The sequence below is a fragment of the Geotrypetes seraphini genome, chromosome 13 (assembly GCF_902459505.1).
Source record: "Geotrypetes seraphini chromosome 13, aGeoSer1.1, whole genome shotgun sequence".
NCBI classification, from domain to species: Eukaryota; Metazoa; Chordata; class Amphibia; order Gymnophiona; family Dermophiidae; genus Geotrypetes; species Geotrypetes seraphini.
In genome coordinates this window covers 59,292,420-59,316,572 of record NC_047096.1, presented here as the reverse complement: position 1 = coordinate 59,316,572, position 24,153 = coordinate 59,292,420, and the positions used below count along the sequence as shown (strand labels likewise).

The following is a 24,153-nucleotide window of genomic DNA, read 5'->3' as shown; positions in this document are numbered from 1 at the left end:
TAACCGGGTTTTAGATGTATTTAAAAATGACCTGGGCCTTCACAGTGCTGCTGAATGACCAGAGCTAAAAGGGGCATGTCAGGAGGAATGTTGAGGGCGGGATTTGGGCAGGATGTGGGCCGTCCTAGACTTTCGTACCTTCGTATAACCAAAAGTTTTACAACACTGCCTAGACAGAACCTGGACGTTGTGACTTAGGCTATCTAAAACCAGGTCTAAGAAAGTATACAAAGTGACCAGATAACCACTACAGACACAAAGTACAGACCCACACACACTGCCCCAATGATCACTGACCCCCCACCCCCATAAAAATCGTAATAACAACTTTACATATCTGCCTCCAGAACATCAACACCTGGCAGCCTGGCATATGATAGCCAAGTAGAGCTGCCCAGAGGTGGCTTAAGTGTTCTTAGGAGTGGGTTAGTGAACCTAAGAGAGGATGATCCAGGCCCATAAGCTACTCTAATCACTGCATTCATGGTGAAAAATATGCACCCCCACAAACCCCCCTAGTGGCTCCTGAAGCCATAAGGGCTATTGGGACGGTAGGTGGGTCTAGTAGATTCTGGGGGTGTTTTGGGGGGCTGACCATGACCTATAAGGGAGCTGTAGTGAGATGTTTATGTGAGACCCTTTTTGTGACGTTCACAGCATTGCCCTGTAAGGTACCCCACTACTCTGGTGCCATGTCTGGGTGTCCAGTCCAACAATTTTCTGGCCCCTCCCGCGGCCAAACGGTCTTTTTCTAGGCGTTTGTGACTTGGACAAATTTTTGGACGAAAATGGGGTATCTATCTTTATACCGTCTGGATGATCAGACGGCAGGAAGTACAGTTGGACTATTTTCGAGAAAAAAAAATATGTTGGATGTATTTTTCGAAAATGGACCTTTTCCCGTGTGACTTACGACTAAGGCCCAAAATGGACTTAGATGTTTCTTTTGATTATGCCCCTCCACGTGCCTTGATTGGCTAGGCGCCTAACTATAGCTATCTTTTATAGAATTGGGGCCTTAATTTGCAGAACTATCTGCAAGCTAAAATCTCTTCACTCATCAGGAGTGTTAACTGGAGTTAAAAGGATTCGTATAATAAGCTTTACAAATATGCAGTAGAAGGGTTTAATTAGAACTTGCTTAAGAACAACTCTGATATACATTCAATTGACTGCTGGGAAGATGCAGCCTAGAGCAGTGGTTCCCAACCCTGTTCTGGAGGACCACCAGGCCAATCGGGTTTTCAGGCTAGCCCTAATGAATATGCATGAGAGAGATTTGCATATAATAAACATGACAGGCATACAAATCTGCTCCATGCATATTCATTAGGGCTAGCCTAAAAACCTGATTGGCCTGGAGATCCTCCAGGACAGGGTTGGGATCCACTGGCCTAGAGGATCCCTGCTTAAAAAGTGGCCATTTTCCACCTGTTATGGTTAAGTAAGTTCTAATCCAAAAGTGGCTATGAATAATCCGTTTTTTTAAGCCAGAAAAGCAAATGGCATACAAATAAACTACATCCAATATTGTAGTAAGGGGGGTGTGCAGTCCGCACCAGGTGCCATCTTAGTGGGGATGCCGGCACCCCTCTTCCTCTCTGCACCTCCTCTTCTTCCACCCCCCTGTGCTCCTTTCCCCATCACGTGCGCACCTTCACCCACTGTACTTCTAGCTCAGGGTTAGGGAACTCCGGTCCTTGAGAGCCGTATTCCAGTCGGGTTTTCAGGATTTCCCCAATGAATATGCATTGAAAGCAGTGCATGCAAATAGATCTCATGCATATTCATTGGGGAAATCCTGAAAAACCCGACTGGAATACAGCTCTCGAGGACTGGAGTTCCCTACCCCTGTTCTAGCTCTTCGCTGGCATGAGCAGCAACTCCAACCCGCTCACGCCAGCTTCAGCTCTTCCTCTGACATCACTTCCAGGTCCCGTGCTTAGGAAGTGACGTCACTGGCGCAGGCAGCAAGTTGGTGATGCTCGCACCGGGGAAGTTAAAGAGGGTAAGGGGCACATGTGTGTGACAAGGGGGAGGACAAGAAGGGGCAGCACTCATCCTCACTTTGCCACTGACTACATCACATGAAGTAAGTTAGAAATCCACTAACTCAGGTCAATTTCTACATTTGAAAATTTCTCCCCTCTGCCTTGCTGAAAAGTATGTGTAGACTGCAGTAGCGCTTGAAATTTTAGCGGGGTTGAAAAGGGGCCATTCTTTGTTAAGGGTTGGGAAGGGGGTGTTTAGATTAATGGAGGAAAGAGGCAGGCATACATGGAATTTTCACAGACTAATGTTAGCTACCTGCACAAATAACATGGATGCCTCCAGTGCACAGAGCTCATCCATATTTCAAAGAGAAGTTGCCCAGGTGGTTTTCTTAAGAATAGCTTGCTTTGCCTTTTTTCGAGTTTCACGCTATGAGCCACAACTCCCTCTGTGCAGGAAGTTGGCAAGTAAGATACAGCAATCCAGGTGCACAGTTTTGGGACAATGCGATAACAAACACTTTAAATCCATCAATAGCAAAGTTCCACGTACAGTAGCGCAGCGTCAGTCCCAAACGTTTCACGCAGCCATTTTCTGTCCATGAGTACGAGATTATTCACATCATCCATGCATACTAACTCTTTGAATGCATCTCATTGCCTGTGCTACTACATGTATATTCTGGCTGTGATGGTGAACAGATGTGAATGTAGAAGGAACACTGGTCACTCATCATTGCAGAGTTAACTTCTTTGTGAAGACAGATGGGCATTGTATGCTTAAAACCAGGTGCTAAAGTTAGTCGTGTGTTGCGATGGCTTTTCTTGCAGCTCTAATGATCTGCCACTGGATCCATTTATTCTGTCAGACACATACAGCTCTTTGTACCCACATTAATTTCTTTCATAATTCATCCTGAAAAGAGAGAATCAAATACCAGTTTTCACTCAGAAATGCAGATTATTCCAATGTTCGTTGAGAGAGACTGTACAATTAATTGCTAATAAAGTCTTATCTTAGCAACAAGTCATTGTCCCTCTTTCCTAAAAAAAAATTTTTTACAGGATAGCATGTGGCTGCTCTGTTAGGCCCATTTTAGTATGTAGAAATAAAGATCAATCTGCAGCTTCTTGACCTTAAGGCTCTGTCCTGGAACCAATTTTCAATTTACACTTGCTCACTCGGAGCACTGATCTCCCCCGGCTTCCAATATCACCTCTAGTCTGAGGACTTCCAGATCTACCTCTCAGCACTAGAGATCTCTACTGAAACCCAGACCAGAGTCTCGGCCATTGCTGCCTGGATGCCTCACCGCCATCTAAAACTGAATATGGCTAAAATGGAGCTGCACATCTTCCCGCCTAAACCCACCTCGCCATGCTCTGTCTCTGAACAACACTCTCATCTTCCCTGTCTTCTTGCAATCTTGGGGTCATCTTTGATACCTCTCTTCTTTGCGGGCCATATCACTAAAACCTACTGGTTCTTCCTCTATCTGACACTTCCTCTCCGAGTACACTACCAAAACCCTTATCCATGCCCTCATCACCTCATGCTTAACTACTGTAACTCGCTACTCAGGCCTTCCGCTTAGACATCTCGCTCCCCTCCAATCCATCCAGAATTTGGCTGCATGACTCATTCCTTGAGAGCTGCTATTCTCACGTTACCCCTCTCTTAACCCTTTCAGGACCAAGGGACATATTTGTCCCATAACTTTAAAATCCTATAAATTTTGATTGGGATAGTCTACAGTTCTAAATTTGATATGTACGGATTCCATATGATACTGCCTTTATGTAAACAAACTGGTTCCGACATTCATTCATTAGCGTCGTTGCCAGATTGACGAGAAGATTCACTTGCCACACTGTCCATAAGCCAGAAGTGCGATTTAAAAAAAAAAAAATAATGATATTTCACAAAAAAAATCAATTTTTTGGCATCTGCAAGCCCTTTTTACCATAAAAATGTCGTCAAAACCACAAAAATTGGCCTACGATCCTTATGGTCCTGAAAGGGTTAAAGTCACTTCAATGGCTTCCCATCCACTTCCGAATACAATTCAAACTCCTCTAACCTATAAATGCACTTGGCTGCCCCTCACTATCTCTCTTCACTTATCTCCCCCTATGCTCCCCCCTCCCCTGCGAACTCCTCTCAGCCGGTAAGTCCCTCCTGTCAGTGCCCTTGTCTTCCTCCGCCAACTCCAGACTTTCCCTTCTATCTTGCTGCGCTGTGTGCTTTGAGCAAGCTGCCCAAATCCCTACGGCAGACTCCATTCAAGCTCCAGTTAAAAGCCCACCTCTTAGAGTGCTTTCAACTCCTTGGGTTCTGCAACCTATAGAAACATAGAATATGACGGCAGAAAAGGGCCATAGCCCATCAAGTCTGCCCACTCTAATGACCCACCCCCCTGACTTTACTCCCTTAGAGATCCCACGTGAATATCCCTTTTTCTCTTAAAATCTGACACGCTGCTGGCTTTAATCACCTGCAGAGGTAGACTGTTCCAATGATCAACCACCCTTTCTGTGAAGAAGTATTTTCTGGAATCACCATGAAACTTCCATCCCCTGATTTTCAGCGGATGCCCTCTGGTGGTCGAGGGACCTATAGGACAGAAGATTCATTTTCCACCTCGATACGGCCCGTAACATACTTGAACGTCTCAATCATGTCCCCCCTCTCTCTTCGTTCCTCAAGTGAGTACAGCTGCAATTTATTTAGCCTTTCTTCATATATGTCAATTTATTTAGCCTTTCTTCATATATGTCATGTCTGTCCAAATTAAATTGTAAGCTCTTCTGAGCAAGGACCATCTATTAAATATCAATATGTATAGTGCTGTGTACACCTTTCAGCACTATATAAGTGATAAGTAGTAGTAGACTAGTTCCTACAGGTAGGCTAAGAATGAAATTGTTAAGCACATATTATATATGACTGCTACCAGAAAATGGCTGGGGTAAATACCATGTTTGTTAGTGTATTCCTTTATAGCCAAACTGTCCCCCAATCCTGCAAAATTATTTTCAAGTCCATTTATAGATTTAGCTGTAAACACCAGCAAACATATTTGTTTATTCTGGATGGTTCACAAAATGATGATAATATCAATATAATAGCACATACAATGGCCAATCAGGGCCTTCCTTAGACTCCTCCCTAAGGAAGTCCCTGATTCGCTCAGGACCCTCCCAATCAGGGCCTTAGGCCCCTCCCTGTGCATCACATGATGTACTGGGGTGGGGCCTAAGGCCCGTATTCGCCATCAGAGGAGGCCTGGAGCAAGAGGGACTGAGCACCCCTCCTGCTCCCAACTTACAATTTTCAGGATATTGAGATGGATAACCTGGACATACTGGACTACCTTGTGGACATACTGGACTACTTTGCGTATGCTGGACACTACATCCATTTTAACACATATTTTCCCACAGTCTAAAACAGCCTTCCTTTACAAGCTAACCAGATGGAACAGCATGTACTTTGCTATCTATGAACGCATGTATCCTTTTGAAATGCTAACCCTGCTGGCCTAGTTCTTGTCTCCCTTAGGAGGATACTTCTCCAAGGTTCGGTGGCTATTGTTCATTTGTGCTGAGCTGTTATAAGTGCTGTATGACATATGCAAGAGTACTTAACATATGCAAGGCACCCTGAAAAGTCATAAAACACCCATAACAAGTAACAACCCCTGAAGGATGAAGGGGGAGTAGGGATGTGGGGGCCTGGTGCCTGGTGCCTGTCTCTAAAGCAAGCCATGGGATTCAGGCACGGCCAGAATGCTGGAATGTCACCCTTGCATCTTTGTTTCAACTTTCTGCATCCTGAAGATATACAGTGTTGTAAAACAAACAAATCAGCCTCAGCAAGGTGATAAGGATTCCAGACATGTAAAAAGAAGTTCACGAAGTGCCCTCTGTTTCTGGACTGCTTGGGCTCCTCTCGTGGGGGGGGAAGTGAGAGAGGCATGGACTGGGGGGGGGGGGGGGGAAAGTTAGGTATACATTTTTTGTATCAATAGGGAGTCATATGACCAGAGTTCGGGGATGGGCCTTTTGAAACAAAGAAAGAATTTATCTGTATAAAAGAAACATGCATCACAGGTAGAGCCAGAGAGTTTTACCTGCTTATGCTGGAGGATGTGCTAGCCCCCTGCTCGGCATATGAGTGTAAGTGTTACACTCCATTGCATATTCTGAACTGACAATATATATTTCTTTCTGCTATGTCTTTGCTGCTATAATTTTGTAAGCCATTATACTAACAATAAAAATATTGTCTGTTTTGGAAAATACAATGCCATCTTGTAGTCATTCCAATGAGGTAAACTAAGCAGCGTTACTTCAATATCCACAATAACTATGCATAAGACCTGAATGCACCTCCTCTACTAGGGTTGCTATCTGACTTAGGGCTAGATGCACTAAAGATACTGACTCGATCACTGTTGGCCAGTTCTCTGGCTCATTCTCCAGCAGCGATCAATGCACTATCAAGTTTACATGCAAATGATTTGCATGGACTGGTATTCCTGTCACCGGTGCATCATGTGATACACGGGGAGGGACCAAAGGCCCTGATTGGTTCAGATGCCTAAGGCCTCTCCCAAGGGTTTTAGGCTCTTTCCTCAGTATCCTGGATATAGAGGGAGGTGCCTAAGGCCCCTTCCAAGGGGTGGGGCCATAGACATCTGAGTCAGTCAGAGTCTTTGGCCCCTCCCCATGCATCACATGATGCACCGGGAAGGCATTTAGACAGGGGCCTGAGAGCAGGCTTCCTGCTTCCAATGTTTTAAAAAGGTATGGGAGATGTTTGGGGGTTAGGGAGGGCATCCGGTCCCTCCTGCCATTTGTTTTGGGTTTGGACCTGTTTGGCTCGGCGGGCCACATTTGTTGGGGGTCTTTGGGGAGGGCCATCATCAGTGGTGGGGGACTTTTTTCATATAGGAGAGATATTTTGTGTGTGTAACACACGCAAAATATCTGTGCCATTGATAAAAGAAGAGAAATGGGCCTAGGCAAATCAGTTTTTATGATCACTATAACCCCATTTGGAATAGCCAAGCAACATTAGTGAATCAATCACTAAGCTACTTTGCATGGGGATTTAGCTAATTTGCATGGCCGGATCGGAAAATGGGCGATCGAGGGGTAAAACACGAGGTAGGCCATTTTGTGCATCGGGTCGGTAACAGCGGTTTAGCGACAATCGCTGACTTTAGTGCATCTAGCCCTTAATGTCATTAGAAACAGTTCTGGTCTTGCTTTATGGACTTGTACTGTAGTTCTGATTTTCTAGGGAAATTCAAGGGACAATCAGAACTACAAGCCCATACAAACAATAAGGTAAAAGCAGGCCTGGCTTAGGCTGTTCCTTATGACATGTAGTGGCAATCCTACTAGAAGCCTAGGCGCCGACATTGAATTGATTAAGTGTAGTATCTTAGGTAGTACATACATCCCCGTCATCCAGATCATCCATTGCAGGAGGGGGGCCTCTCTCACTCACTTTCTGGATCATCTGCAATTAATAGAAAATGAGAAGCAGTGAGAAGAGGAAATGGACTCAAGACTGTACCTGCAACACTGAGGGGCTCTGCCCTGATGCCCAGGTCTAGAAAAATCATGAGAACTTGATTTACTGTTGCAACGATGTGTATCCAACCCTCTGCTTTAGTACAGTGGTGCCTCACACAACGAACTTAATTCGTTCCAGGAGCAAGTTTGTTATGCGAAAAGTTCGTTATGTGAAACGCGTTTTCCCATAACAATACATGTTAAAAAAAATAATTTGTTCTGCAGCATAAAATATGCTAAGATGACATAAAAAAAGATAAATTTGTCAAAATGGTGAAAATGGTGGTCTTGCTGAGGCCAAACTCTTTGACGAGGTCACACTGTTTTACCCCACATTCACTCCTTCTAATTATTTCCCGTTTCATTTCAACAGAAATCACCTTCCTGCTTCATGATATATAAAAAATATTGAGTTTATCTTAAAAGGACGACTGTATACAGTGAGAGAGGGCAGTTAAGTGCAGTGCCTGCGCGGAAGGATGCAATACATCGGCAGCTCGGGCGACTTCGTTGTGTGAAATGAAGTTCGTTGTGTGAAACGAAGTTCGTTGTGTGAATCAAGACATGAAGTTCGTTGTGTGCAGCGTTCGCTGTGCGAGGCGTTCGTTGTGTGAGGCACCACTGTACTACCCTGCTTCCCTGTTATAACAAAATAGCTTATTCTCCTCTTTTCTCTTCAAGAAGTTGTTACTACTGTTTATCATTTCTATAGCGCTACCAGGCATATGCAGTGCTATACAAAACACGAGAGACCGTTCCTGCTTGAAAGAGCTTACAATCTAGTCTAGTTATGTATTATCCAGTTGACTCAGTTCACATATAATTACGACTAGAATACATAGCTGAAAACATAGGAGAAGGAAGAATTAATTAAAAACTAAAGTACACTAACTCATCCAGTTGGATAGCGAGGGTGAGTGGCACCCAGGACAGAAGCGCCCCCCTCCTGCCTCCCCCCATCCGCTCCTTCCCAACCTCCCCTGCTTTGTGTGTGCTCCCCCCTTCCCTTCCCCCATACCTCTTTCATTTTCCCAGCGCAAGCAGCATCACAAACTTACTGCCCGCGTTGTGTCGGCTCTCCCTCTGATGTCACTTTCTAGGCGCAGGACCCAGAAGTGATGTCAGAGAGAGCCGAAAAAATTTGTCCCCGTGTCATTCTCTAGCTATGATTTGAAGTTCTGATTGTCCCATTTTATTCCCTTAGATAATAGGAACTACAACTCCAGGTATGCAATGGGGCAAAATCAGGTCTGGCACTGCATGTTTGGTTGATCCTACATCACACTCCAATCATGTACTGACAAGAGTCCTGAAAGAAATCCAGGCCTACTGCACCCATATGAAATACACTTGTTTCGGCAGGTGATATTTAGGTGTGTGGCCTGTCACTTACGTCTGCATAATGTTGCACCTGGGCCATTTCACTCTCTTCCTCGCCTTCCCAGTCTCTCCAGTTGTCAAAATCCACAAATAACCATGCTGGCTGAGAAAGCACACAAAAGGGGAATATGCTCAGAGGCAGAGGTAGAAGGCAGGCATATTTAAAGGCAAAGAAAATATCTGACTTTTTTTTTTTTTAACCTTGTCAATAAATGTTCTTGCTAAGCTTTCTTCCATTTTTAAAAATGGATAAGATGACTATTCATGTAAGGTAGACCAGGTATGCCAAACTCATGTCTAATGATGGGCAGCTAAAGCAGCTTTGCATTCATTGATGGACCACAGTAAAATATTTGTCCTCGCTATTCTCCCCATTACGGTTACTTAAGAACCAAATTTATATTATAAGAAAAAAAACAGGGGCCCAATATTTAAAATGATTTAAACAGCCAGGAGAGGCTCATGGCTGCTTAATTGCCTGTCTGGGGCTAACCAGGCATTTTCAGTGGCACTTAGGGGGGAATTCATCAAAAGGCACGAACCAACGTAGCGTGCGCTAATGATTACCACATGCTAAATGAGGATTTAGCACACAATAAATTGGTTAGCACCCCTTGATAAATTTCCCCCTTAATCACGTAGTGCCTCTGAAAATACCCGGTTAGTGCTCAAGCTGAAACCAGCTATTTTGGGGTGTTCCAGGGGGGTCTAGAGCAGTGGTTCCCAACCCTGTCCTGGAGGACCATCAGGCCAATCGGGTTTTCAGGATAGCCCTAATGAATATGCACGGAGCAGATTTGCATGCCTGCCACTTCCATTATATGCAAATCTCTCACATGCATATTCATTAGGGCTAGCCTGAAAACCCGATTGGCCTGGTGGTCCTCCAGGACAGGGTTGGGAACCACTGGTCTAGAACAATTCAGCATGGTCATTTCAGTGTGGCCAGTTGAGTGCAGCTGTTTCATCGCTGGCAAGCACTTACTTTGCTGAAGCTGATGTTCCATCAGACAAATATCGTGGTGAAAGAGGGGGGCATATCAAAGGAGACTTGCTCCCCCCACTGATGCTTAAGCCCCAATTGGACTGGTGAAAGAGGGGGGGCATTGCCCCCCTTACCTCTTCACTGGTGCTTCAGGCCCAATTGAACTGGTGAAAGACTGGGAACACTGCCCTCCCCCCGCCCCCTACACAATTACCGTTCAATTACTTAAACCATTAATATGTTCTTCTTGAGATTCAGGGATAATATTCTTCATTTCACTCCAATGTATGATCTATCTTACTCCTCTTATAACTGTATTTTTTAGATGTAATCTATGGTATAACTTTATGATAGTTTTGTTGGGTCCAATAAATTACAAAAATGCCATATACTGGTCTGACCAAAACGGTTATGACCAATCTGGAATAGAAAATGATAGGTCCAGTGGCGTACCTAGGGTATGTGGCACCCGGGGCCCATCATTTTTTGACACCCCCCCCCCCCCCCCTCATGTAAAATTTTTTTTTTTTTTTTTTTTGCAATAACCATGAAATGGAATAAATGGTCAGAATAGAAACAGGCAGTGAAAATTTTCTTTTTTTTTTTTTTTTTTTTTTCCAAAGTATTTTTATTGAGAATGGCAAAAGGTCCAGACAAGCAACCATGGTCTGTACAGAAACTTATACATTATCAAAAAGAACACAGAATGAGAGTAACAGCAACAACAAGCATGAACAAGCCTCTCCCAAGAGAAAATTGCCAATGAGAGGCATAGCAATACACAACAAAAGGCCAAAACTTGGGGCAAGCAAACAAATCCCACCCCAGAACCCACAAGAATAATAAGCCGGACTAGACCCTCAGCCATATTTTATAATGAAAAAAACCCCCACAAGCAACAACACCCAGACCGCTCACCAGACACACCAATCCGCACAACAAGCACCCAAGAAACACCCAGCCACCACCCAGACAAAACTACCAGACACACCTACCCCACCAAGCCCAGACCCAACCCCCCCTCCCCAGAGAGTGCAAGCGCAAAGTGGACCGCGCAAAGGGCAGCTGCAGAAGTGGAAAGCCCCCGATAAGTAGGTTAGCTAAAGAAAGCCCACAGATAGAAGAAATCAGGATAACAGAAGTTCCAACAAATGCTCCCACAGAAAATTTTCTTTTATTGAACCTCATTTATGTAACCATTATTCCAAACATAACATAACATAAATTATGTCTGAATTGTCATGACATCAGAAGTACATATGGAGTAGTTGCAGGTGATGCTTGGGACAGTTCTGATTATGTTAGTTTGGTTTTATGTGTTTTTTTAATAGAAGGGTTTTTATTTCTTTTTTTAAGGTTTTGTAGTTTGTGGTCGAGGTCAATAGGTTGTAGAGTTGGGGGTCAAGTGTTGCAGCTCGAATGGCTAGGAGGTTGTCGAACAGTTTTTTTCTTTTGACGTTTTTGGTTGGAGGGTGTGTGAATGGTGCGTGAGTTCTCCTATGTCTGTTTGAAGTGGATTGAATTATTTAGCTGAAGAAATTAGTTACCCCCCCCCATTCCACACACATTAATTCTCTTCCATTTTTGTTCCCATTATAAAAAAACACTGATAAGTTCCCAGGAAAAAAATACATTAAAATAAGAAGTGAAAACAAAGGCCCCTACAGATGAGAACATAACATAAGAATAGCCTAACTGGGTCACACCAATGGTCCATCATGCCCAGTAGCCCATTCTCATGGTAGCCAATAGTGCTGCCCGATTCAGAGAAAAATATTTCATTCGATCCGATTCACCCTGTTGAATCGATTTTTCGATTAGATTCACTGTTAATGACACCGCTTTTTAAGTTTAAACAAAGTATAACAATAAATTTCACAACAACAATAAATTTCACAAAGTACTTAAAAAAAAAAAAATCACATTTTTCCATTAAAGCAGTTCTGGAGACATTTGCTTGAACAGTCTTTTTTCCCAGTCCATAAGCAAGCAATATGAAAAAGATTTCCTTAATTATCTACTCAAACATTTTTGCTATTTACTTTCATTGTACCTATACTATTATTCAGTAGAAAAAATGGACTTAACTGTGCAGGAAATGAATCTCCTCATACACCCACCATATAGTGCAAAAATGTGCAAAGGTCTGTTTTTTTCTTTCGATCACTACATAGCCTAATGCCACACAAGCAGCGCTGTTACAAACATATTCTGAAGGTCAATGCTAAGGTTGACAAAGTTTCCTTCCTTGGACCAGAAGGAGATACTGACAAACCACTGGAAGAGATTCTAAAACAACTACCCAGAAATAACACCCAAAGACCCACTCAGTGTGTGAACCAGTTGAGTGGAGTGGACTAACTGGGGGTGGAAATGGGCCCAGAGTTTGCTCAGCAGAATTTCCCAGACTACCTCTTCCTCTCAACACACTGACATGCTACCACCACCACCAACACTAGGAACACCTCACCGAGTATGCCAGCAATGCTTATAAACTTTATAAAACACATTATTATATTTTCTTATAAAGCATATATTTTAACTGAACTCAGCCTTGCCATTCACAAAAATAGAAAAGTTCCCATTTCAAGCTGTCTCATGTACACTTTTCAAATCTAACATATTGTAATCACAAAACAGAAAATAAAATTATTTTTTCTACCTTTTGTTCTCTGATCAATATTCAAATCTTGTTGGTCCCAGGCTCTTGTTGTCTTGCTTGCCAGGGTCTCCTTTCTCCGTGCTAACCATCCGTCTGCCATCTCTGTTCTCCCCTTCCGTTTCCCTTCCCTCTCCCGGAGATCTGGCATCTTTCCTTTTTTTTGTCTCCATCCACAGATTCACCTTTTCTCAACTCCCCACCACCCCAGGATCCACCATCTCTCCCTTTCTGTTCCCAACTATCCTCCTATCCAGTATCTCTATCCCCCCTCCACACCATCCCCTGTTTCCAAGTTCTCTCCCTTTCTGTTCCTTCCCTCCCTAAATCCCATTATGCACCATCTCTCTCCCACTCCTCTGTTTTTAGACCCATTATTTCTAACCCCCAAAGTCTGGCATATGCATGTATCTTTGAACCCCCCCTTCCCTCTCCCCCTCTGTGTACTTTTACACCAGGACCCCCCCCCCCCCGAAGGTCTGTCCCCCCTCCGAAGGGCTACACCCCACCCCTGAAGACCTGCACCCCCCGAAGGACTTTACCTCCCACCCGAAGGCCTGTCCCCCTCTGAAGGCCTAAACCCCACCCCTGAAGGACTGCACCCCCCCCCCCCGAAGGCCTGCACTCCCTTGAAGGTCTGCACCCCCCCCGAAGGCCTGTCCCCCCCTTGAAGGCCTGTCCCACCCCCCTTGTAGGCCTGTCCCCCCTTTAAGGCCTGCCTGCCTGCCTTTCCCCCCCTTGAAGGCCTGTCTCCCCCTTGAAGGCCTGCACCCCCCTTGAAGGCCTGCACCCCCCCTTGAAGGCCTGTCCCCCCCCCTTGTAGGCCTGTCCCCCCCCTTGTAGGCCTGTCCCCCCCCCTTGTAGGCCTGTCCCCCCCTTGAAGGCCTGCCTGCCTTTCCCCCCTTGAAGGCCTGCACCCCCTTGAAGGTCTGCACCCCCCCAAAGGCCTACACCCCCCCCCCGAAGGTCTGCACCCCCCTGAAGGCCTGCCTGCCCCCCTTGAAGGCCTGCACCCCTTGAATGTCTGCACCCCCCCCCCCGAAGGCCTGTCCCCCCTTGAAGGCCTGCCTGCCTGCCTGTCACCCCCTCCCCCTTGAAAGCCTGCTTGCCTGCCCGCCCGCCCCACCCTGAAGGCCTGATGCCCCGACCCACCCCGAAGGACCGCTCGCCCCCCTGGCCTCCCCGCACCACCTATGAACAGCCGCAGCAGGATCGCGAAGTCAGCGTCGGGTACCAGCCCTAAGGGGGTGTTCCCGGCCTTGCCGTTCAGTCCCCCGCCACCCCCGAAGGACCGCTCGCCCCCCTGGCCTCCCCGCACCACCTATGAACAGCCGCAGCAGGATCGCGAAGTCAGCGTCAGCGATCCCTGCTGCTTCCTGCGCCACGGTCCCGCCCCTCCTCTGACGTCAGAGGAGGGGCGGGATCGCGTCGTAGGAAGCAGCGCAGGGATGCTGACGCTGACTTCGCGATCCTGCTGCGGCTGTTCATAGGTGGTGCGGGGAGGCCAGGGGGGCGAGCGGTCCTTCGGGGGTGGCGGGGGACTGAACGGCAAGGCCGGGAACACCCCCTTAGGGCTGGTACCCGGGGCGGCCCGCCCCCCCCCCCCCGCCCCCCCCTAGGTACGCCACTGGATAGGTCACCAAGATTATTAAAATACCCAAACAAATGTTGATGGCCTTTTACGTGTGTGTTTGTTGTGAAGTTGGTGATAAAATATTAAAATGATGTAATAAACCTTCAAGGTCTAGGCTCATCTAATTGTTCTAAATGCAAGTTAATGTCTCCCACTAATAAGTGAGAGGATGAGTTCCAAAGTATGTTTCACAATAAAATCATAAAAATTGTCTGTAGCACTTAATCATTTTCCTAGTGGACAATAAAAAAGGTTGCATGTTAATTGTCCTACTAAGGGGGGATCTTGAACCTCACATGCCAATATTTCTAAAGACTGAACAAAACGATTCTTCCAAGATCATAGAGAGGAATTTATAACCCAAGGGACATATATCGTTCAATATCGGGTCTTGGTCAGATTTTAACCATGTTTCTGTTAAAAATACAAAACCTGGCTGATGATCAATTAACTAATCTCTAATTAACTTAGCTTTGTTACCAATAGAGTGATACGTTATAGGCTAATTTAGCGGTATATGAAACGCTAATAAATAAATAAAACCCCTCCTTGTGTAATTTTCCATAATTGTCTCATTTTCTATCAAATATTGCCTTCCTTAATGGTTCTGTTTGTCCCGTAAGTTCTGTATACGGTATTTGCATTGTCTCTTTGTACATTGTTTTAAATTATTTTGGAATTGTACATCGCCTTGAATACATGATTAGGCGAGAAATCAAATTTTAAATAAACTTGAAACTTGGTACAGGAACAATTTAATGTACCTTAATTTGGTTTGGTAGCAGTGGTTCAACACATCTCTTATGAATATTTCAAATTAAGTATTCTTTCTTACGATAATCTTTCTTACAATTATTTATAAGCACTACAATCATATTAGGCTCATGTATTGTTTAATACATTATAACATTACCCTGATAGTATATATTTACATTTGATGGATTACTTAAAGATGTTAATAGAGGTAGTAAATGCCACCAAACTATTTTTTACTCTACTCAGTAGTAGAACAAGAATATACATTTGCATACTATTCATTATGGTACAGATCTAAACACCATAAATAAACAGTGGGAATAGACTTGGCAGATAAAGACAAGTAGTTCACCCTCTCCAAGGTAGGGAGAACGAGAGGGCACTCTCTAAAGTTAAAAGGGGATAGATTCTGTACAAACGTAAGGAAATTCTTCTTCACCCAGAGAGTGGTGGAAAACTGGAACGCTCTTCCGGAGTCTGTCATAGGGGAAAACACCCTCCAGGGATTCAAGACAAAGTTGGACAAGTTCCTGCTAAACTGGAATGTACGCAGGTGAGGCTGGACTCATTTAGAGCACTGGTCTTTGACCTGGGGGCCGCTGTGTGAGCGGACTGCTGGGCACGATGGACCACTGGTCTGACCCAACAGCGGCAATTCTTATGTTCTTAATAAAAATTAATCAGATTAAATTACGCCCGAAGGGGGCACACAAAGGGGCTTGACCTGCCCTTTTGGTATGCTCCTTCGGTGCAGTGCCTTTGGAGCGGGTCTGCTTTTTTAACTGTTACAAAAATAGTACATTAAGGAAAAACATAGTTCTATCTTTATGCAGTCCTTCATAGCTGGTTAAGGGCAGAAAACCTCTCATATACTGACAGGCTAAAAAAGCTGGGGCTATTCTCCCTAGAGAAGCGGAGACTTAGAGGAGACATGATAGAAACCTTCAAGATCCTGAAGGGCATAGAAAAAGTGGACAGGGACAGATTTTTCAGATTATGGGGAAACACGAGTACAAGGGGGCACTCGGAGAAATTGAAAGGGGACAGGTTTAAAACAAACGCTAGAAAGTACTTTTTCACCCAGAGGGTGGTGGATACATGGAACGTGCTTCAAGAGGCTGTGATAGGCCGGAACAAGTTACAGGGCTTCAAAGAAGGTTTGGATAGGTTCCTAGAGGACAAAGGAATTGAGGGGTACAGATAAGGGTTGAGGTTAGGTTATAGGGATAGGAGTAGAGATAGGTTATAGAAATAGTCAAGGATCACTGCTCAGGCAATGGGCCTGATGGGCCGCTGCGGGAGCGGACCGCTGGGCGCGATGGACCTCTGGTCTGACTCAGCGGAGGCAACTTCTTATGTTCTTATGTTCTTAGCCTTCTCCCTATACCTGGAAAGGGCCCAGCGTTCAATTTTTGTATTTTACACCAGCAGTGGTCGGCAAATGCTGATCGCCACCAGCTGAATATTGGGCCCTAGATACTACATTTAGAACGTGCATTAGATACTACAATGCAGGTTACAAAAACTTTCCCATGGACCACATGGTTGACACACCTGAGGTAGACGATAGTTTGTCTTGCTAGCAAGCAATAAAAAGTCTCTACAAAATTGGTGAGCAAACCTCCTCAGGGACGAGCGATACCTGCTACTATCCCACCTCACCTTGTTGTTCTCTTTGGTGAGACGTGGCCAGGCTCTCTTCTCTCTCAGCTTTCTCAAGAAGCAGGTGATAGATCTATCTGATCGTTTCTCTCTGGAGTCCTGTAGAAAAAGAAATTAAATCTCAGAGTAGATGAAGCAGTGTTCCATACACTAACCATTTGGTTTGCAATTTATGATAGATCAAAGAAATGGATGTATGCAGGTCAAACTCTGCATCCTTTCTCCTTCAATTCCTTGCTCATCTAGACTGAATCTGAGTGGTTCAATTTCCACGAATCACATTATTTCTCCCCTCAGGCCTCCTCCCAAAAGATTTATCAGGGCTATGGGATGTTCTACAAACAAAATGACAATAGAAAGCCTAAAGAGCACATGCAGAAAACCCTGAAACCATAGGCTAATCCTCAACTTTTCTGTTTCTTGAGACCTTACTGAGTCTTATTCATAAACTTCCTTTCCTTTGTCCGTGTTTTGGAAAGTCCCTACAAGCTCCGGCCTTATCTGGAGGGCCTCTTAGCATGTACGGATGATGTCACATGCATCTGCGCATGCTCCAGGCCCTCCATATGTGTCTGGAGCTTGTCACAAAGAAAGGAAACTTTCTGGGGGTGGGGCTGGAGGGTGGAACAGGATGGGGGCAAGAGGTGGAATTGGGTGGGGCTGGAGGCAGAACAGGGTGGGGTTATGTGTCCAGGGTTTCCTTTTTTTAAAAAAAATATGGTAACCCTACCAAGAAAGGGACTGTGGCTTGTAACTGCCATGTCCCACACACAGTCTTATATCTGTCTTCCTTTGGCCAGGTAACAAAGTCTGGCCTTAGCCAAATCTAAGAGTCAGGTTCCCAAATATTCAACAAGAAAAGATTCAGCTTGCCTCAGCCAAGCAGAATATCTAGTGGTTGTAGTTAAGGCCACTTCTTCCTCCTTCTCCCTCTGGGCCTCTGTAAATTAGTTCTGGCCCTGCCTCTTATGCTTCCTGGTAGCTGCTTCCCTGACTCCTCCTTCCCATGTCACATCCCATAAGGAGGAGCTACCTATGTTACAGTGGTTCTAGTATTATGAGGGAATATCTAGTAGGGGGAGAGTGGTAGCATCCTATTGACTCCCTCACGTAGTGGCTTAGCAGAAGAACCGAGTGTTATTGTACCATGCATGTGCCATGAAATGCAAGTAATTGTGGAAAAGCCAAGTCCCCCTGCCACATAAGGCAACAGTGACTATGTTGCCAAACTGAGTGGTATACAAGTCCCAATCCCAGGAAGACCAACCAATGAAGAGATCCCACCTCAGTACTTACATTTGGATGAATTGTGTTATACAACTGGATCTCATTGTATATTTCATCTCCATCAGCATTCATGCACCTGTCCTCAAAAACACAAACACCAATATAAGCAGGAAAACACACAGATAAAGAAACATCTGCTGTTCACCCTCAGGTGCATATCCTGATATTTGAGATCGTCTTCTGTAGAGGCCAACCGAATTACAGTTTTGGTTTAGGCTTCAGTGCCAAAACTGGTCTGAAATTCATGTTTGGCTTTGTTCGGCTGGAACTGAAACGTTACACTGGGTTCTCTAGCGCTAGAGGTCATGACAGAGGAGAGGACACGGGCAGGAGAAGCTGAGATAACTCCTGCCCCAACTAGCCCCTAGGCCACCAAAGGATATACAGTAGGTCTGGGAAGGCCTACAGGTGGGTCCAGGAGAGGTGCTCTTGCTATTCAAGGGAGGAAGGAGGGAATTAGAGCTCATGCTGTGCCATGTGCTACGCCAGACCCTAGTAGCCATGTGCTGAAGTTCAGCTGAAACCAATGAAACTGATTGAGATCACCCCTTAGTCTTGTCTTCCTGAAGGAGGAGAGTGTTGTCCAATCTGCTACCAGATTGAAAGGCACTGACATACCTAAATATAATTTTCTCCTTTTCAATGTCTACTTTAACATCCTTGCTGTCTTCCACACAAAACTCCAGGAAGACGTATTTCGGACGATCATACCAGAGGGTTTTTGCAGGTTGTCTTAAAAAGAAAAAATATATAGGTCAACTAGGAATCAGTGCTAAAAATTTTTTTTAATTACACTTAAGACCAAGACAGAAAAAGACTGATTAGCCAAGAGGGCCCCATGCTGCATTTTTTTTGTCAGTCTGCAAGCATGCAAGATTGATAGGGAAGGGGGGGGATACTGAAAGCAGCCCTTGTACAGGGAGGCACTGTTTTGTCCAGCAACTGTCCTGATTACACAGTTCACAAGTGAGGTGGATTATATCAGTACAAGTATATTGCTGTCCCTGGAAGGGAACCTACGGGTGAGCCTATGAAAGAAGTAAGAGACAAAACAATGTCCTAGTTACAGGAGCATAGCAAACAACAGATGTGCCCTGTGTGACATGCCCCCAAGTGCACCTACTTCATTTCAATTACTTCAGCAAGGGAAGCCAATAGATGGTTCAGTTATGGTGTTCCAGCTTACCTTACACCCTGTGTGGTTGTACTACCTAGATGCAAGTAATAAATTAGACTCCGCACTGCCCATCTTGTCCCCATCTATACATCTACACTTAGCCCCTCGGCTGCATTGTGAGTTATACTGTAGAAAAGCATCAGCATCATATCTATGTTCTAATGCATGCTTATTAGCTATTTTGTTGGCATTATGCTAACACCAAACTATATCAATATTATTTGAATGTTCTAAGAACATAAGAACTGCCGTACTGGGACAGACCGAAGGTCCATCAAGCCCAGTATCCTGTTTCCAACAGTGGCCCAACCCAGGTCACAGTACGTGGGACAAACCCAAAGAGTAGCAACATTCCAGAGCTGAGATTGTGATGTCATAATGCCTCATTCCACCAATGCCTAAGAGCCAACTTTATCAGTGATGTCACAATGGCCTGATTGTCCTATACTTGGCTCACACAAGAACATAAGAATTGCTGTACTGGGACAGACCGAAGGTCCATCAAGCCCAGTATCCTGTTTCCAACAGTGGCCAACCCAGGTCCCAAGTATCTAGCTAGATGGGCTACTGGGCTTGATGAACCATTGGTCTGACCCAGTAAGGCTATTCTTAGGTTCTTATGTTATGTTGTCAGTGATCCGTCACATGTTGGGAGACTACTTTATCTTCCAAGAGGACAATGCCCCAGCACATAGGGCAAAGAGCACCATTGAACTGCTACATTGGGAGACCCCAGATTTCATTGGTCCAGACCTCTGGCCTGCAAATTCACCTGACCTAAATCCAGCTGACTACCAGATCTGGGACCTGATATAGGAACGCATCTGCCAGACAGCGATATCTGACGTCAAAGACTTTAAACAGTGCCTCATCTCTGTTTGGGCTGAGCTGAAGCAGTGCGTCATTGACAAGTCCACAGATCAGTGGCGGCCAAGGCTAAGGGCGTGCCTTCGTGCAAAGAGAGCACACCTCGAACATCTGCTTAATTGAAACATTACTTTTTGACTTTACTTTTTTCTGCAAGATACTCATATGCCATAAAACATTTTGATGTGTTTTTATTCAGTTCACAATTCATTTTCACAAGGTAGTGTTGTGGTGTGTGGGAAATATTTACAACATTTTACATCAACTTCATCCAGGATACAATGCACTAAATTTCATAAGAATTGGCCAAGTTCTGGGAGAGGAGTGACGTCACCACGGAAGATGGCCGCTTAAACTCAGAGCTCTGACGGGGCTCGCGGCGTTCAAAAATAAATTTGCTTATCGCGAAGTAGCGAACATCACCCACGGAGGATACCGACGGCGGATTGCATGGCGAGTCGGAGGCGGCTGGAGAAATTTCACTTCACCAGTGTTAAGTCGGTGAAAACTCGCTCGCAAGCTCCCAGCTCCCCGATAGCGGCATCCAAGATGGCGGAGCCGAACGCGCCAGAACCACCAGCGCCCTTGCAGACCGGAACACTACCGTCTGATAGCTGTATGGAAGGGAAGATGGAATTGTGGTTCAGAGACCTCAAAGCAGAAATGGTGGGTCTGAGAACCGATGTCAAAGCTGCGCTGGGGGAGCTTCGAGCAGAAGTAAGTGATCTGAGTGGCAGAGTCCAGGTTGCAGAGGAAAGGTTGAGCCACGTGGAAGTGGTGGAGAAGGAACGAACAGCCACCATGGATACTACTGTAGCACATATGGAGGACTTGAAGAAACAGGTTGAGGATCTGGAGAACCGCTCCAGGAGAAATAACCTGCGTTTCAAAGGGGTGCCTGACCTGGAACGCTTTAAAGATGCTAGGGAAGTGGTCTCTGAATTTTGTATAGCCTTGCTTGCAGATGAGGGCCATATAGATCCACCGGTGATTGATTTGCAGAGGGCACATAGAAGTCTGGGCCAATTGAGGGGTCCTGGTAACCGAGATATAATTGCCTGCTTTGGTGATTTCCAGCTGAAAGAAAAGGTGTTGCAAGCTGCCAGACGTCGCCCGGAGTTTGTGTGGCAGGGGCTGAAAGTTGGGGTATACCAGGACCTAGCTCTGACTACATTACAGAAGCGAAGATCTTTCAAAGAAATCACCCAATTGTTGCGAGCTGAAGGGTATAGATATAGGTGGCTTTTCCCCTTTGGCTTGCATTTTACTATAAATGGGACTCATAGAAAGGTGGATAATGTCCTCGATGCTTGGATGGCATTGAAAGAACTTGGATGTCGGATGCCTCCGGATATCTCTCCCAGGAGTCAGGGTGGCCTGGAACAGGAGACAACATCAAGCGACAAACTACGCGGGGCCGAGGAAAACTTGCCTTCCACGTCTGCTACGGGATAGGGAGATCCAGTCTGGACTACACTGGCTAATTCAAGAATATTCCCACATTAGTAGGGAATGGGACTTTACTGTTGGTATTAGAAAATAGAGTGGATGTTTCTGGCATTCACAGATTATGCTGTTCAGGGTGGTGGAATTTTACAGAAAATGTTGGTTCTTTGGACTTATAGTAGATAGGGGGAAATATGTTATAAGTGACTTCTTGCGAATAAGTGTGTGAATGGAAGGGGGGGTAATGAGGGTAAGCATTACGGGATGTGTCTTTATGGGCCTTTTCAGTTTGACTCACTTCTTATCATGGCTGATTCAAAACTTGGGGAATCAGCTAATCGGAGGGGGGGAGGGGGGAGGGGAGGAGATGTTGGTAAGGGATTCGGCAGACGACGGGCTCTGGGGGATGGGAGATCACCGGGATTACCCCCTGGGCTGACTATAGGATCTTGGAATGTAAATGGGCTAAATAGCCCAGGCAAAAGGAGTATCGTTTTTCGGGAACTGGGTCGTATGAAATGGGATATCTGTCTTCTTCAAGAGACACACCTAAGGCCCCGAGATACGTCATTGCTTCGGCGGCCGCAGTTTGACATGATCTGGACCCACCAGGGAGAGGGAGCATCCAAAAGGGCAGGGGGATTGGCTATTTTGGCACGTAAGGGACTGGGTCTGCAGGTTGAACAGGAATACAGGGACGGGGAAGGGAGGTGTCTGGCGGTACGGGGAACACTACAGGGTCGCACACTAACCATTATTAATATCTATGGTCCTAATGTAGGTCAGGAAGCTTATTATAGGAAATTGAGGAGAGCATTGAGTACTTTTGCGCAAGGTGCGATTTATGTGGGGGGAGACTTTAATGTCCCTCCTGAACCTGCACTGGACCATTCAGGAGGGGGACGCAGGTCTCTGCGGAAACCAGCTGCAGAGCTCAGGGCTTTAATGGGTTCCCTTGGGCTAGTAGATGGGTGGCGGCTATTACATGGTACACAAAAGGCTTACACTTTCTATTCACATGCACAAAATACTTACACGAGATTGGATGGGATATGGATTCACAGGAATTTAGCAGGGGGGCTGCGTGCAGCAGAGATAGAACCGATGCATGTGTCAGATCATGCGCCGGTATGGATATCTTGCACGGAAATGTTAGACCCGGGGGGTAGTACATATTGGCGACTCAATGAATCCCTGCTGAGTTCCCCTCAGGTGGTTGATGCGGTAGACCGTCTTATTGGGGACTATTTAACTTTGAATGATAATGGGGAAGTATCTGATGCTATCTTGTGGGACGCTCTTAAAGCGGTTATTAGGGGCGAATTTATCAAATGGGGGGCTAGATTTAAAAAACATAGAGCCCGAACTTTTCTTCAATTACGAACCCGGTTGACTCAACTGGAAATGCAACATCAGAATAGGAGGGATGCCCGATCACTGCTATCCTTACAAAGAGTTAGGGATGAATTATATCAACTTCAAGTAGAAGAAATGGAACGAAAGCGAGAGCGCTTCCGAATTAATATCTATGAACATAGTAATAAAGCTAGTGCACAAGTCGCGAGATATATCCAGATTAAACAAGCCAGGAATACTATTACAAGAATCACAAGGGAAGTAGGGGGGGAAATACAAGTCAGGGATTCCACTATTCAACAGGAGTTCAAATGTTTTTACTCGGAACTATATGGGCGCCCGGGGCCCATGGAGGAGGGAGCGCAGACTAGATTTTTGGATTCGTTGCAGATACCGGTGTTACCAGATTCAGATCAGGAATACTTAAGAGAGCCGGTACAGCTGTCAGAGATTCTAGGGGTGATTGGGGAGTTGAAGCACGGTAAATCGCCAGGATTGGATGGGTACACTAGCCGATTCTATAAACAATTTTCGGAGCACTTGGGGCCCCTTCTAGTTAGAGTAGCTAATGGAATATCTGGGGGAGGTAGGCTCCCGCCTACGATGGGGGAAGCAGGAGTGGTGATTTTGCCTAAACCGGGAAGAGATCCTTTACTCTGTGGTTCTTACCGACCCATATCTTTGTTAAATATAGATGCCAAAATACTGGCCAAGGTTTTAGCTAAGCGCTTGGGAAAGGTATTACCTACCTTGATCCATCAGGATCAAGCGGGGTTTATTCAGAGGAGACAGGTGAGTGATAACATCAGGAGAACTCTGAACTTGCTATGGAAAGTGGGGGAGAGCCGAGATAAGGCGGTTTTGATATCGATTGATGCTGAGAAAGCATTTGATCGGGTTCTTTGGGGATTTCTATGGGAAGTGATGGATAGGATGGGTCTGGGGGGAAGGTTTGGAGAGTGGGTTCGGGCTCTATATGTAGAACCGAGAGCATGTATACGGATTAATCAATCATACACTGACTTCTTCCACATATACAGGGGAACTCGGCAGGGATGCCCCCTTTCTCCCTTATTGTTTGCGGTGTCCCTAGAGCCGCTTGCAATAGCTGTTAGACAGCATGCATCATTGGTAGGGGTAGTGAGTGGGGAGAGAGAACATCGAATAGCGATGTTTGCAGATGACATCCTCCTATACGTGGGACAACCTGAGCACTCTATACCTTATATACTACAGCTATTTGACACATATGGGGAGGTCTCTGGGTTTAAAATAAATCTAACAAAAACGGAGATTTTGAACCTGACGCTAACAAGACATGAGATGGATAGGTTGAGGGATATTTTTCCCTTCCGATGGGTGGAGCAG

At 45.4% G+C, this 24,153-nt stretch overlaps 1 protein-coding gene across 2 annotated transcripts in view; it reads right to left on the bottom strand.

Moving 5' to 3' along the window:
* LOC117347206 (alanyl-tRNA editing protein Aarsd1-B-like) overlaps positions 1 to 24,153 on the bottom strand; it is a 70,760-nt gene that overhangs the window by 44,014 nt on the left and 2,593 nt on the right. Inside the window, exons 2-7 of one of the 2 annotated variants that reach the window (XM_033917803.1) lie at positions 18,558 to 18,671; positions 17,949 to 18,015; positions 16,653 to 16,751; positions 8,971 to 9,060; positions 7,459 to 7,521; positions 2,487 to 2,907 (exon numbers count right to left, since the gene is read on the bottom strand). In XM_033917803.1, the coding sequence (XP_033773694.1) occupies positions 2,896 to 2,907; positions 7,459 to 7,521; positions 8,971 to 9,060; positions 16,653 to 16,751; positions 17,949 to 18,015; positions 18,558 to 18,671 (445 nt within the window). In that variant the 3' untranslated portion in view covers positions 2,487 to 2,895. Of the gene's footprint in view, positions 1 to 2,486; positions 2,908 to 7,458; positions 7,522 to 8,970; positions 9,061 to 16,652; positions 16,752 to 17,948; positions 18,016 to 18,557; positions 18,672 to 24,153 lie in introns of those variants that run through there. The other variant, XM_033917804.1, reaches the window with a different exon arrangement.